The 15845-nt window shown below is 41.0% G+C and overlaps 1 protein-coding gene across 1 annotated transcript; it reads left to right on the top strand.

Annotated features, from left to right (window-relative positions):
• The first annotated feature begins 8295 nt into the window (after positions 1-8295).
• LOC308316891 (hatching enzyme 1.2-like) lies at positions 8296-15061 on the top strand. The gene is made up of 10 exons (XM_080765677.1): positions 8296-8547; positions 9543-9619; positions 9866-9902; positions 10569-10628; positions 10755-10904; positions 11614-11731; positions 12209-12387; positions 13796-13877; positions 14149-14276; positions 14884-15061. Exons 2-10 carry the CDS (start codon positions 9557-9559, stop codon positions 14892-14894), a joined length of 828 nt encoding a protein of 275 aa, XP_080621803.1. The 5' UTR covers positions 8296-8547; positions 9543-9556; the 3' UTR covers positions 14895-15061.
• The last annotated feature ends 784 nt before the right edge of the window (positions 15062-15845 follow it).

The following is a 15845-nucleotide window of genomic DNA, read 5'->3' as shown; positions in this document are numbered from 1 at the left end:
ATCATCGTACATCATCCAATGAATATACTTTCCCATGAATTAATTTGTCAACTTAAATGCCAACTTATGTTATTATCTTATAACCATTGTCAATGGCATTTAATGTTTGTGTTGGCACATAAAGCTTATTTGCTCAGACACATTTGACGTAAATTCTCCTTTCATGGTCAATGGCAAAAGTATAGGTATACCAGTAAGACGCACTGAGGGCGAGATCTAAGGGTGGCAGCGGGGGCAGGGTCTTGAGTGTACAGGGTTTGATGAGGGGCGAGCAGAATTCAAAAGTTTCCCTCAGAGCAGCAAATTAACGTGGTTGTATACTTTCATGTATAGCATTTAAGCTGCCCTGGGAGCAGCATTCTCTCGCAGCTCTGCTATTTTCAAATGGCCGCCTGAAATGGTTAATGTATGTTGTGTATAACTAAGTAACTACGGTAGTAACTAAAGTTTTCAAATAATTGTAGCGGAGTAAAAGTAGGTTACTTTTAGCCTACTTTTGTGTGTGTGTGTGTGTGTGTGTGTGTGTGTGTGTCTGTACTGTCAAATAACACCAAAGGTGAGGACATTCTCATTTTCACCATTAAAGCCCGTTTACAGGTGTTGCCGACCAAGTTCAACTTGGCAACCTGGCTGGTACTCATCAGCACACGGCCCACACTGCATCCTACATCCAGTACCACATGACAAAGAAACAGTCACACACATCTTAAATGGTTGCAGCCACTATAAGGGACTGTACATTGCCATACATGACCGTCTGGTGGTGGACCTGGTCTCAGACAAGATCAGAGGAGTACAGGACAGGACAACAAGAATGTATAAACACAGCAGTGTAAAAATAGACTGGTTTGATCACAATGACACACATGTCAATTCACTACAAGATATTCAAAATACCCCAGATATTGTGTTCATCAATGAAATTAGAAAAACTGTCACTATATTTGAAATAGGCTGCCCATTTGATTTGTATATATGGACACTTGTTTTACAGCCAAGCTTATGACATATCAGCTTTTGGTGGAACGTATATGGCCTTTGGATATAACTGTCCACTTATTGTCCTTGTATTTGGAAGTCTGGGCCATGTCCATAAACTTGTGCTCAGGGGTCTGCAATTGGGTGGATTGCAAAAGACAAATGCAAAAAGGTGGCTAAATACTGTTCTGTCTCAGCTATTATGGGCAGTCTGTCTATCTGGAGATGGCGTTGTTTCATTTATCCCTAGGTGGCTTAAAAAAATAAAATTAAAACATGCTGTCTAGTATAGTGTCACGTAATAGTATGTCATCAATGTGCTATCTTTTTTTCCTCTGTGTGTTAAGCATGTGCAGCAGTCATATCCGGTTGGACCATAAAATGTAACCTAATTCTGATTAGTGTTTGGGTCTATTGTTGCGCCTATTGTGCAGATCCAAATAAAATAATTAAAATTTAATTTAAAAACATGTGATGATAAATTTCTGAGGCAGAAACAAGTTCCCTGTGTCAGTAGCAACACTGGACCATGATTGACTGATTGATGCATGATTGCCTGGCATTGCACACAGGTCTACACAAGGAAGCAGTAGGCCTACACTGAGCACACACAGTTCCGTGTGTTACAAACTTTAACGTCTGAAAGACAGACGGTCAAAAGGACATTCTAGTAAAGACTATGAAACTCAAGATTCAAGAACCTTTTCCACGACAAGCGGCCAACGAGGTATTATATTTTGATTAGTGTTGCGTTGTTGTTTGATGGACGTTCACCTGCGCATCGCGCATTTCCTTGTATGTTTTGTTTTATCAATATTTGTATTGTGATGCACTTCGCTGATTGCTTATGTGTTTTATTATTTTGTGTGAACATACAGTTCTCACGGCATGGAACAGAGGGATGAGAAGAACGCCCAATAAATGCCCGTTTATATAAAAGAACCGACCTGTGTCGTCAATGTTGTGAGAAGAGCTACAGTGACTGTGTGTGCGTGTTAATAAGAGTGTCACAACTCACATGAGTTTTACTGCATTTAGCAGAGTTGCCCAGTGGGGGGCAGTACAGTCATGTTTAATCCATTAAACATTCTAGCTAAATTAGCTTCTGCATAACAGCACTGACAAGTGTTGTTTATTTGGTGTTGTCATGTCTGTTTATTATAAGCGATTTTGGGCTTGTTTTTCTGTAAAGTCGCTTGTAAATAGGCTACTGCATGGTAGGCTTAGTGGGTTGGGTTTTTGGTCTTGTTTCTAAAGTTTTGTTTATTTGGGCTTGTTTCTAAAGTGTTGTTGTTTATTTGGGCTTGTTTCTAAAGTGTAGTTGTTTATTTGGGCTTGTTTCTAACGTCTAGTTATTTGGGATTGTTTAAAGTGTGTTTATTTGGGCTTAACTCTGAAGGTTATAGTTTAATTAATTTAATCCACAATGTTCAATTTTTCCCCAAGATTAGTAGTTTTTTAAATGGCAGATCTACAAGCTCACAACACGTCACAACACTGACGTGTTGTGAGCTTATGTAGCTATTATTAAAAAATATCTGATGTATTAAAAAAAGGGGAATATTTGAAAATTATGATCAAAGTGTTGCACGGCACGGGTGCACTCATTCCATTCCTCTTGGCTTGTAACTTCTAGCCTGGCGGGGCCAGACTCATTGCAGGGATTCACTGACGCTTCCTCCCCGCATATGAAGCGTCAGTGAATCCCCGCTATGAGTCTGGCCCCGCCGGCCCGACAGGCTTCTTTCATGTTTAAAGTGGTAAATTTGGTATATAGTCTTTTTTATTGGCCTAAAATATTGTCTATATACATAATATTAATAAATAACTAGAACTGCACTCTGTCGAGTGCATACTTGCTTTTTGCACACTAGTAGGCCATAAATGGCCAACTAGTGCGCAAGCAGAGCGCGAAAGTACTTTCAACCGCTACAAACTGTCAACCAATTACATATGTATACTATATGTATATGTATATGTAATTTGTCCGTCCCAGCCAACCCGCCACTTTTTATGCGTCCCAGCAAATTGTGCCTGATACAGCAGTGATGCCAGATTACATGCATGTATACATAGGAGCATTACCTTTAATCCTCCCAACACTAAAACATATCGTCATTACGTCACAATCGAAGACCAATTACACTCTGGCATTGAGTCCTTTAATCCACATATTTCTTACGTCATCATTGAGAGCTAGTTATACATATACACACCATGTACTCTGGTCCCAGCAAATCAGGCACAATTTGCTATATTATTTTACAAATTACATATGTATGACTAGCTCTCAATGATGACGTAAGACATATGGTCATGAATGTAATCTGGTCCCAGCAAATCAGGCACAATTTGCTGTTTTATTTGCATACGCATCAAAAGTGGCGGGATGGCTGGGACGGTGCATACGGACCGGGCGAAAATATTACATGCGCGCTCTGCTTGCGCAAGTAATAATACACTTTATTTACCGGATATAGCACCGTATATAGCACCTTTCATACAGAAATACAAATTGTTACATTTGGTTACAGTCAAACAAACTATCCATAGTGTTCAGAAACATATATCTTCCATTAAAATATAATGTCTCTTATTTTATTTAATCAGCGGCACAACCATTGCGTCTCGAGAATCCACCACTCCTGAATGAAGTGCCCATGGTGCTGGGAGTAATATGGATGATGTGTACAACGTGTACGTCATTCTCAGACTTAATTTCATCCTTCAACTTGTTTATGCCTGAAGATAACTGGATAATTGTATATACATGCACATTTTGTAGCCATTTGTAGAAATTGTAGAAATTAGACCTTGATTGTTGAATGTTTAAGCATGTTTTAGGCTCAGTGCAGACATTCCAATGCAATACAATACAATGTAGTGTCCAAATAAAGGATTGATTCATTATTTCAAGGGATGATTGCCAAATAGTTTAAATTCTACCAATGTCCTGGCTTGAGCAATGGCACTAAGATAAGGACCAGGAAGTGTTATAGAATGCATTGTGACTACTGTAACACGCCTGTATCGGATCTATAAACAAACGGTGTGCTTACGCACTGTTCTACCTTATTTGATCCAGGAAGTATAGTTTCGGCCAATAAGAAGCCAGGAGACTAATCAGAAAGCAGTCTGTGATTTGTATAGATCTGACGTCATGGACTGTGATATTCTTGTAGATCTGCTATTTTTAATTCCAGACATTTACTTACTTGTAACAAGAGTATTTCTATATATACAACCTTCCCTGTGTTTCTTCACTAGTCAGATCCAGAACTGCTATGCAGTATTCTGGTGCACGGGGCTTCACAAAAATAGCAGATCTACAAGCTCACAAAGATTGAGTTGTGTTGAATTTGATCTATAACATATTCCTAGGAAATAGGAAGGAAAGCAGAAAGCTATAGGATGTAACAAACACTGTTCACCTCTGGACACACACACACACACACGCACTCATGGCACGCACGGCACACACACAGTATTTGTTGAGTGTTATTTTTAGAGAGAGAGACAAAAGAGACAAATACAAAAAGGTTTGTGTTGGAGTGAACAAACAGACTTATGTAACACAGCCTCCTATTGGTCAAAATTCCTGTCCATTGGAGCAAAGGACTGGAAAAAAAGTACAATTATTCAACTAATTGTACTAAAGGGAATTTTCACTTTCAAACATGTTTTTCAGGCTTTTGTGTTTTGTGTGTTTAAGTTGCTTGATTAAGTATTTAAATATTTAATATTCACTTTATCACACACACACACACACACACACACACACACACACACACACACACACACACACACACACACACACACACTTTAAATTAACCATAGATAGATGTATTGAAAACACCTGTCTTTGGTTCTGGTGACGGGGTTGTGTCTTTTCAATAACGTTTTTAATTTAATTATCTTTTCTAAATAAAACATTATAAAACATAAATGAAACAGTAATTGAAAAAACATGCCATTTATTATTGTTTTTGGCATTTTTTATTTTAACCCCTTTCTTTATTCAGCTATTCAGTGTTTTCTTGTGTTACGTTCCTGACTTGTTTGGGGTTCAGTGTCCGATATTTATTGCTCGATTTCAATAAATTTGTTATACTGTATGTTTGGTAAACTTTATTTTTATTTTTAACCTGACTTTGGTCCTTGGCGTTCGAGCCAATTGTAAAGGTCCGTAATGCACACACACACACACACACACACACACACACACACACTGGGCGTGTGTCAATTCACTGCAAGATATTCCAAATCCTCATGCAGATAAATAATTATTGAACTGATGACCCCCCAAAGTAATATTTGAACTGAAGACCGGCACAAGTTCAGTCAGGAAACTTAGTGCAGTTGTCAGCAGCCGTTCATTGAGCATCATGTTCTCATTCACATCAACCACGTGATCCAATCACACACACTCATTTCATCTTCATAGGATGGATAGATTCATATACAGCTTTACATAGATTAGTGCATTACATTCACCCATTCAGACACACATTCATACAGTCGAGGAAACCATGCAAGGCACCAACCTTTCTTTCTTAGGATCCCCATTAGCTTCCACAAAGTGGTTGCTAGTCTTCCTGGGGTCCACACAAAAATGTACAGCCTACAATAAAAACATGATAATTAAAATGTAAAATGGACAAATTGTAGTTCTCAGCTAAAACAGTGAAGTCGCTCTGCATTTAACAGAGACAACAACCAATTGTCACAAATAGTGTTTACACAAAATACAAAAAATACAATAAGGTACAAAAAATAGAAAACTAAAAACAATTACATCTATAAAGGACTGATATCAGTTTATGTTTAAGTAACTAACCTGCATGCTCGGGAACAGTTAGGGGTTCAGACAGAGTGCACAAGGACACTTCGACACCAACTGTCAGTCTGTCACCAACTGCGTTACATAAGTGTCTTATCTCAGTTTGTTCACTTGAAACAAAGGAGAAAAATGTTTTTGTCTCTTTTGTGTCTTTCTAAAAAAAGAACACAAAAAGAATGCTGCGTGTGTGTGTGTGTGTGTGTGTGTGTGTATATAGCATTATGTAGGCCTATATTATATAAGTAGGCTACAGTAGAATTTGAGAAACAGACATTATTTCCTGGACCATACAGTGTTGATTTCGTCGACTAAAACTATTAGGATAAATGTTCGTTTACTACGTAAACTAAATAGAAAACCAAGATGCTGAGGAAAACTAAGGACCCTTTTACACGAGAATGGTTTCCATAAAAAAGGCAAAATAAAGTATCGTTTCGAAGTATCGAAGTGTCTGCTTACTCATAGAATAAGTTACAATGAACAGCAACATGAGTTTAATATTGAAGGTTAATTTCTTTCCCCCACACCACAACCATATCCCCCCTCCCAACACAACAATGGTCCCCAGGTTAATTCTCAGTCAGGGTGGTGGTCCCCAGGTTAATTCTCAGTCAGGGTGGTGGTCCCCTGGTTGATTCTCAGTCAGGGTGGTGGTCCCCTGGTTGATTCTCAGTCAGGGTGGTGGTCCCCAGGTTAATTCTCAGTCAGGGTGGTGGTCCCCTGGTTGATTCTCAGTCAGGGTGGTGGTCCCCAGGTTGATTCTCAGTCAGGGTGGTGGTCCCCTGGTTGATTCTCAGTCAGGGTGGTGGTCCCCTGGTTGATTCTCAGTCAGGGTGGTGGTCCCCAGGTTAATTCTCAGTCAGGGTGGTGGTCCCCAGGTTGATTCTCAGTCAGGGTGGTGGTCCCCTGGTTGATTCTCAGTCAGGGTGGTGGTCCCCTGGTTGATTCTCAGTCAGGGTGGTGGTCCCCTGGTTGATTCTCAGTCAGGGTGGTGGTCCCCTGGTTGATTCTCAGTCAGGGTGGTGGTCCCCAGGTTAATTCTCAGTCAGGGTGGTGGTCCCCTGGTTGATTCTCAGTCAGGGTGGTGGTCCCCTGGTTGATTCTTAGTCAGGGTGGTGGTCCCCTGGTTGATTCTCAGTCAGGGTGGTGGTCCCCAGGTTGATTCTCAGTCAGGGTGGTGGTCCCTGGTTCATAATCAGTTGAAAACCCCTGATTTAGACGTCTAGAAGCCGAAAATTGCTCAGTGGGATGCGTGGCCGGTTAAGACTCACCTGTGACTCTGACATGCGTGGCCGGTTAAGACTCACCTGTAGCTCTGACATGCGTGGCCGGTTAAGACTCACCTGTGGCTCTGACATGCGTTGCCGGTAAAGACTCACCAGTGGCTTCAACATGCATGGCCGGTTAAGACATATGCGTGGCCGGTGAAGACTCATCCATAGCTCCGACATGCGTTGCCGGTTAAGACACATGCATGGTCAGTTAAGACATATGCATGGTCGGTTAAGACACATGCGTGGTCGGTTAAGACATATGCATGGTCGGTTAAGACACATGCGTGGTCGGTTAAGACACATGCGTGGCCGGTTAAGACACATTTGCGTGGCCGGTGAAGACTCACCCGTGGCTTCCATGTGCGGTTAGGTTTCTGGTTTAAGAACTTCAGTGTTTTGTACCATATAATTGCATATAATTAAGTACAGAACAAAGAATGTTTGCTTTCGCCATCTTTGTTAAAGAATATTTGATATTTGTAGTTCCTAGAATGAGCAAGCTCTCCCTTGCCTTGCTCATCCTACGATTGCAGAGACTAGTGAGTCGCTGCATTGAAAGTAAACCATAGTTATGATGTAAACCAGGGGTTCCCAAACTTTTTTGGCCCAGGTACCCCTTGGGGGGAAGAATGTTTTCCAGGTACCCCCTCATCCTCGCAACACAGATAAGCATATTTGCAACCTTACATTTTGATGCCATTGGAACTATTTGTATTAAAACCTTTGAGGTGTGAAGTGTGAACGGTTTGGGGGACCATTTAAACAAAGGCGGCTTGCATATTGTGGTTTGCTATACTAAACAGAAATTTGCATGCACAAGGGCTGCCAAAGTAGGAAATCTTTTGTTGTTTTTCTTGTTTTTTCGCCCCCTCTCTTCGAAGTTAGACTGGGCCAGCTCTTGACTGAATGGACCCTACGCCGGTGCCTACTTTACTATAGGCCTATAAATAATAGTGAGATCATTATTGTGGACTGTGGTTGATGACAGACAGAGATACTGCACTAAGGGAGAGGGGGCGGGGGAGGGTGCAACAGGTATCTGTTACACAACTTTGACTTATTTTAGTTTGTTTGTTTCCATTGTGTGTCTTTCAAAACAATGTCCCGTCACACAAATGAGGCGTGTAATTGAGGCCACTGTGTCTGTGTCTGTGTGTGTGTGTGTGTGTGTGTGTGTGTGTGTGTTTGTTAGGTGAACAGGTCTTTGTGGTCTGAGTGACTGCAAGTCCACATGAGACAATTGGGTTTTTTTTTCAAGGAAAGATACCCCTTTCCTGGAAAAAAACCCCCCAATTGTCTCATCTTCTTCCTCCTCCTTCTGCTGTTTATTGACTGGTTGAGTCATCGGCTCCATGCACCCTGTCGAGTGAGGGTATTTAACGCCACACAACACAACACACAACAGAACACATGTACACGCACCAGTCACTCACCTCACACTGCACCTGCCCCAAGGTAAGATTTATACTCTACTCTCCCCCGACTGTTACTTTTGACAGTTGACAGTTTGACAGTTTGTGTAGTTTTAGTCAGTCTTTGACTAAAAAATGTACATTCAGTCACATTTTTGTCATCTGAAAGTCTAGTTTTAGACTGACTAAATCTACACTTGATTTTGTTGACTAAAATGTATGTCGTAATGGCACATATTACACTTCATGCTGAAAATAGCAATTTATGAAAATTTCAGAGCACAACACCCGAGGGCAACCAAACCTAAAATTACTTTATACAGTCAGGATCTGGACTGGAACATTTTAGCCTATAGTTTCTATTTGTTGACTAAATTGTTATTCATCATAGCTTAGTTTTAATTTACTGTAGTTTTCATCAGTGAAAAAAGGTAGTGCTAAACAAATTATGATCTATTATTATAATCTCTAATCTCTAATATCTTTATGTATATTCAGGTTAATAATCATATCTTTATGTATATTCAGCTTTATAATCATTCATACCTTTATCTATATTCATGTTTATAATCATTAACATCTTTATCTATATTCATGTTTATAATCATTAACATCTTTATTTATATTCATGTTTATAATCATTAACATCTTTATCTATATTCAGGTTTAAAATCATTAACATCTTTATCTATATTCATGTTTATAATCATTAACATCTTTATCTATATTCATGTTTATAATCATTAACATCTTTATTTATATTCAGGTTTAAAATCATTAACATCTTTATCTATATTCAGGTTAAAAATCATTAACATCTTTATCTATATTCATGTTTATAATCATTAACATCTTTATCTATATTCATGTTTATAATCATTAACATCTTTATTTATATTCATGTTTATAATCATTAACATCTTTATCTATATTCATGTTTATAATCATTAACATCTTTATCTATATTCATGTTTATAATCATTAACATCTTTATCTATATTCAGGTTTATAATCATTAACATCTTTATCTATATTCAGGTTTATAAATCATCATGACTTCACTTCACGTCTTCATTCTTCTCTCTCTGACTGGGACCATATATGCGCTTCCTCTGGTATGAACCATATGAACCAACCAACCAACGCACGCACGCACGCACACACACATGCCTGTTGTATCATGAAAACAAATGCCATGACTTTGCAGATGTAACTTTAATGCACTTTTTAATGTGTGTGTGTGTGTGTGTGTGTGTGTGTGTGTGTGTGTGTGTGTGTGTGTGTGTGTGTGTGTGTGTGTGTGTGTGTGTGTGTGTGTGTGTGCGCGTGTGTGTGTGTGTGTGTGTGTTTGTGGTTTTCAGGATCCAGTTGCTAGAGACATTAGAGAGGTTGTTGTCGGTGAGTAAACATCATAACTTTATCATAACTTTATTAAATATCATGTTGTATGCTAACTTATTGCGACCACAGGTCGCAGTTAATATGAAATTGTGCATTTCCCGTCAGTTGTTTGGTTGGTTGGTCACCCCAGGCATGACCATATATGGTCATGCCATGTGACATCACGTGACATCTTCAGGGCTAGAGATCCCTGATGTCATAAATCATTATTAAGCCCATAATTATACTGTATGGAGAACCCTGATGTCATCAATATTGGCCAGCAACTCTACATCTGACCTCAAACCCATATATCTCCATATATGAAGCTGACCTGTTCTGACATTCAATATGTTGATCCCTCCCCACCCATCCATCCTTCCTCTTCGATGTCTCCCTTTTGACTGATACCTCTCCATTTAAACTCTAGACGGGCCTGCCCCAAAGATAATAGTGCAGCCGCGCCAGGCAGCTGGAGAAAACTCAACAGGCCAAATTAAGATCTTTCCCCCCATTCCAAAGCACCAGCGCTCGCCCAGCAGTCTACTGTCACCCAGGCGGATGCAGGCACACGACCTCGCCCTTTAGGGCGAGGTAGCTTCTCGCCCTCAGCCGTTTTACTGGTATAATTATAACTGTCTTCTGTGTATTTGTATAATTAACGGTTTGTTTCTATGAATCCAGGTGACATCACTGAAGATCTGGATGTGGGTGATATTATTCAGACAGCGAACACAAACCTTGGTGAGTGAGACAACATATCTGCCTCAAGGAGACAACATGGCTGCTTAATACAGTATGTGTTGTTTGTGGTATGTATTTCACTAGATATGTTGTCGTTTGTGTGCGTGCGTGTGTGTATGTGTGTAGGTCGTGCCAGAGGTGACCCTCACGTCATGTTTGGTGACATCGCCATGCCAAACAGGAGGAACGCACATCCGTGCACAAAGAGGGGATGTCTGTGGCCCAGAATGCAAAGTGGCACCGTTTACATCCCTCTGACCATTTCTAATGCTTTCAGTACGTTCTGTTTGTTTGATTGATTGATTGAATTAATTATTTATTAACAGGGTTATTAAAATAATCCATGAATGGCTAATAAGCATTATATGCCTTAACTAAATTACTGACAGATTTAGTTCTCGCTGCATGCGTTTAGCCCTTGCCATGTCTTTTTTCAGTGCATACTGTTTGATGCAGAGAATTTCCCGGAAGCGGAAGTAAAAAGTTTCCTGAAGATCTTATTTAAATTCAAGCGAAACATACATTTTATAACCGCTACCAGCGATGCCTTAGTTATGAGCCGTGAATAAAGCTTGTTTCGCTCAAAAACTAGGAATCGTCTTTGCGTTGCCACGTCCAACTTCACAACGTTCGACACGGCAACTTGTGTGCTTTAGTGTGCTTGGTGGTGTCTCTCGTGGCGCAAGTTCACTTGAGACAGCGCCCCTCTGTCATGGTCTAAAACTGTAGGCTACTTTATCCCCTACTACTAGAGGGGGGTGTGACCATTTACTCAAACGCAAAGGTGATTCTTCTGTCCCCTTGAATAAAAGATTGAATACACACTGGACCACAATGTAAACACGTCCCCAGGTCTCTTTCTGTTATAGGCTGATCCTTTTAGCCTAAAAGTGTTACTGTACCTCCGTGACAGACATTCTCGAATAAATATATAATGAAAAAAGAATTACCAAACTAAGTGGTTTGAATTTGTCTCCCACTGCAGGCCGTGCACAGCGTAACACCATCATCAGAGCGCTGGTTAGCTTCCATGGATCCACATGCATCCGTTTTACGTGGAGGGGCACTCAGAGAGACTATCTGAACATCTACCCTGGGAATGGGTTGGTACACACACACACACACACACACACACACACACACACACACACACACACACACACACACACACACACACACACAACTCTGTATAGGGCCTACAGGTAGACCTATTTAGTATTTGGGATGATGACAGTATTCAGGGTTTCTCTCGCCTGCTGGTACCACACTCTGGCCTGGCAAATAGAACGTCTCGAAAGCCTTGCAAAGAGCTTTCAAAGACACTGAGCTGCATTAGCCTCCCGCGAAAAATGTGTGGATCGGCGGGCTGATCTGGGTTTTTAAATCATTCTTTTAAAAGGTTGTATTGCCATCTCCCACGTTCCATGTCCCACCTCCCCACACCATGTGATTGGCCGGGCAAATTTCATCTAATGACAATGACAATACATTGTAACACTATTAATTATATGGTCATAGTGCATGGTAACATTGTAACATTAACATACATTCATAATTTAACATTATGAACTGTACTTTAGGTGCTGGTCATACGTGGGGCGTCAGGGAGGCGCTCAGACGATTTCTCTACAGAGCAGGGGGTGTGTCTTCCAAAGCACCATCCAGCACGAGGTTCTGCACGCTCTGGGCTTCACACACGAACAGAACCGATCCGACAGAGACGAACACGTCACCATCGTCACCGACAACATCCAATCAGGTAACCACAATACCATTTAACTATAGCCTGGGATCAATACCATTTAAATACCTCTATACTAGCCTGGGATCAATACCATTTAACTACCTGTATACTAGCCTGGGATCAATACCATTTAACTACCTCTATACTAGCCTGGGATCAATACCATTTAACTACCTGTATACTAGCCTGGGATCATTACCATTTTCAGGTTTCTGCTCCGGTCTGGAGCGTATACTGTAACTTACTGTCAGGCAGCCGGAACCTCCGGCGCTGTGCACCTCCAAAAATGATTCCCCTTGTTAAAAGTATTTATTTTGGTATAATCGTTTCATTATTTTGTTATAATAATCGTTTGGCGTATCCATCTGTTGCTCTAACTTGTAGTCTGACTAGTGAGACTAAAGTAGCCTAATTAATTTGCATTATGTTGGGAACAAAAACAATGCGACACCAACCAAAACACAGCACTGGAACACGGTAGTGGAAAGCCTGGTGACGCGGAGATTATCAACCAGGTAATCAGCGCTCGGAATTGCGATTGTCCTAAAATTCAACTCAACACTAGGCTCTTTTTTTGCGTCTTAAGTACCAGGTTTTATGACTTAAGACGTGGAGGTGTGGCCAATGCTATTTGGCTGGTTTGAGTGGCCAAACAGCATTTATGGGACGCAAAATCAGTCAGAGTGTTTGGCGGCAAGTGTTGGGCGGCAAGTAGGACGAAGGCTCTTAGGACTTAATTGTCATAACGACTAAATTGGGGCGAAAAAGGGGGCAAAAGAAACTGACCTATAGAGAAAGAAATTGTAAAAAAGGAAAAAATATATAATCTGTGCGACCTAAACAGATTAATTGGGAGCATTCATGTGGCTGTTGCTGAGATATAGACTGACACGACATCGACAACGCGTATTCAGGGCGGAGTCACCACCCCCAGGGGAAGTTGAGATTTGCTCTCGTTCACTGCAATGCAATTTGCGGCATTTCCAAAACAATATTGCGCAGAGTAGCGATTATCAAACGTATTTGCAATGCCATACGTTGAAAGATCTGTTGCCCGTGGACAAGGCACGTTACCTCTGCAAGTTAGATATTATCGGCATAGATGTTTGTCCGTATGTGATTAAGGATTGGAAAAAGTTGCATTGGCAGCCATAGAAAATTCTGCCCAGGGTAAAAAAACGGATGTGACGTTTTTGGGCGTTCCTGTCTTGCTCCGTGTCAGTGTATGCGACCATAACAATAGTTTGATAAATGAATAAATAAACAAATGAATGAATGAATGAATGAAAGTTTTGCTGATAGGGATCGATGTTAAAACAAATCTATATACTTTGTATAATTAAGTGATTTTCCGATTGGTTCGTTTATAATGTGATGGTTTTGTCTCTATGTGTTCTGATTGGTCGACTCTGCTTCTCTACAGGAATGGAGCACAACTTCCGTATAGTGGAAACCAACAACTTGGCCACACCCTATGACTACAACTCTGTTATGCACTACAGCATGTGAGTGTGTGTGTGTGTGTGTGTGTGTGTGTGTGTGTGTGTGTGTGTGTGTGTGTGTGTACTACTGTGTACTAACCCAGTCCCAGGGTTCTGCCCAGTTCTAAAAAAAAAGTATAATATAAATGTGTGTGTGTGTGTGTGTGTGTGTGTGTGTGTGTGTGTGTGTGTGTGTGTGTGTGCGTGCGTGCGTGCGTGCGTGCGTGCGTGCGTGCGTGCGTGTGTGTGTGTGTGTGTGTGCGTGCGTGCGCGCGCGTGCGTGTCTGCGTGTCAGTTATGCATTTTCCAGAGAGCGGGGGAATCTCGCTACCATCGTTCCTAAGCCAGACGACTCGGTCACAGTAGGAGGTGCCAAAGAAATGACCAGCAACGACATCCTCCGTGTCAACACGCTATACTGCAGTGAGTCACATGGCCACCAGGGGGTGTGAAGAGAATAGGAGAGGGGAAAAAACACTAGGCCTATACTAATAATAATAATGACCAGTGTTATTTTGACAGCAATTCTGATTTAGTCTTTTGAATAACACACTATTAGTTTTAGTCCTATTTTAGTCGTCTGGAATTGTTTAGTCTTAAGCCCAATTTGCCCAAACCACACCAATAATTCGAGACACCAATAATTCCCGTTGCATGTCGGCGCATGCCAGTGCTTGTTCTTGCATTATGTCGAAAGTGATTCAATTTAAAGTAGCTTTAGTGGCATGAGAAAACATTGTGGCAGACCTGTGGAAATACGAAAATGAGGACAAATTGTTTTTTCTTTTGCGGAACAAACCATGCTTGTCCAACACAAACCTCAAGACGCAAGTCGAACTAAGTGATTCAATTCAATGGTGCTTGCAACTACATGCATACATGTGTCTACTCGCTGCAAGGAGTTTCATGGTGACCTATTGGTGTGATTTGGGCTTTAGTTGACTAAATATCTAAATCTTAGTCTTTGGAGTATGCATGGGCCTTTAGTCAACACAATTAACACTGCTAATGATGTTTTTTTGTCCCTCAGATAAAAACTGAGACAGTTGACTTCCTGTTTCCTGAACTGAACCATGCTGTCCTACTGAACAACCTACCATGATGGCTGCTGAACAACCTACCATCATGATGATGATTTAATATTGGTTATGATGGTTGTTTATATATTTGGTCAAGGAACTGTCACTGGTGTCTGTGTGTGCGTGGGGTATTTTCATGATGACCACTTTATTTGCTTTATTTGTTTTGTTTTATTGTTTTGATTGCTGTGATTCTGTTGCTTAAGTTTTAGCACCCTTTAAGTACGTTATTTATGTTATTTTAATAAGATGAAGCAGGGACCCCCACTGTCATTGACCGACAACCTACCTCAAACCCTAACCTAACCGCAAGCATGAGTGCAACGCATGTTCGACCGCACGTCCGACCGTTGTTTCCGCATGTCTGTCCGTTAGTGTGTCTAATCTGCCTGTGCATTCCGATGCAGGGACCCTTTTTGTAATGCAGATTCAACTTTTTCATAGATTTCATAGATGATTCATAGACTTGTCAGACACTATCTTCAGTGTTGTTGTTTTTTGAGTGGTGCAACCACTCCAAGGAACAGCAATGTCCGTGTTCACCTATGTGTTCACCTATGTGGCCATGAGCACCAGTATATGACTATGAGTACCAGTAGGGGCGCTGTTGTGCCAGAAACAGAGAGAGAGAGATAGTATTAGTGCTGCACTGTTGCCTGCTAATGAGAGAGAGAGAGAGAGAGAGGAGAGGAGGGGGGGACATTTTTTTTTTTGCACCACTCAGTTCACACGGGTGTGTTTTTTTTCTTATTTAGAGTAGCCAGTTATTTTTACCCCCCATTTTCTACCCAACTTTGGTTACCAATTAATTCCTCCCCACACACATCTTTGTGTTGTCGCTGCTGTTGTATTCTACTACTGACTTGCCTGCCAGTGAGGAGCCCCCACCAGGAGGGCCTTCGTTCTACTCCTC

Source organism: Protomyctophum bolini, assembly GCF_963924005.1.
Source record: "Protomyctophum bolini genome assembly, chromosome: 1".
NCBI lineage: Eukaryota > Metazoa > Chordata > Actinopteri > Myctophiformes > Myctophidae > Protomyctophum > Protomyctophum bolini.
This window is presented reverse-complemented; position numbering and strand designations above follow the sequence as displayed.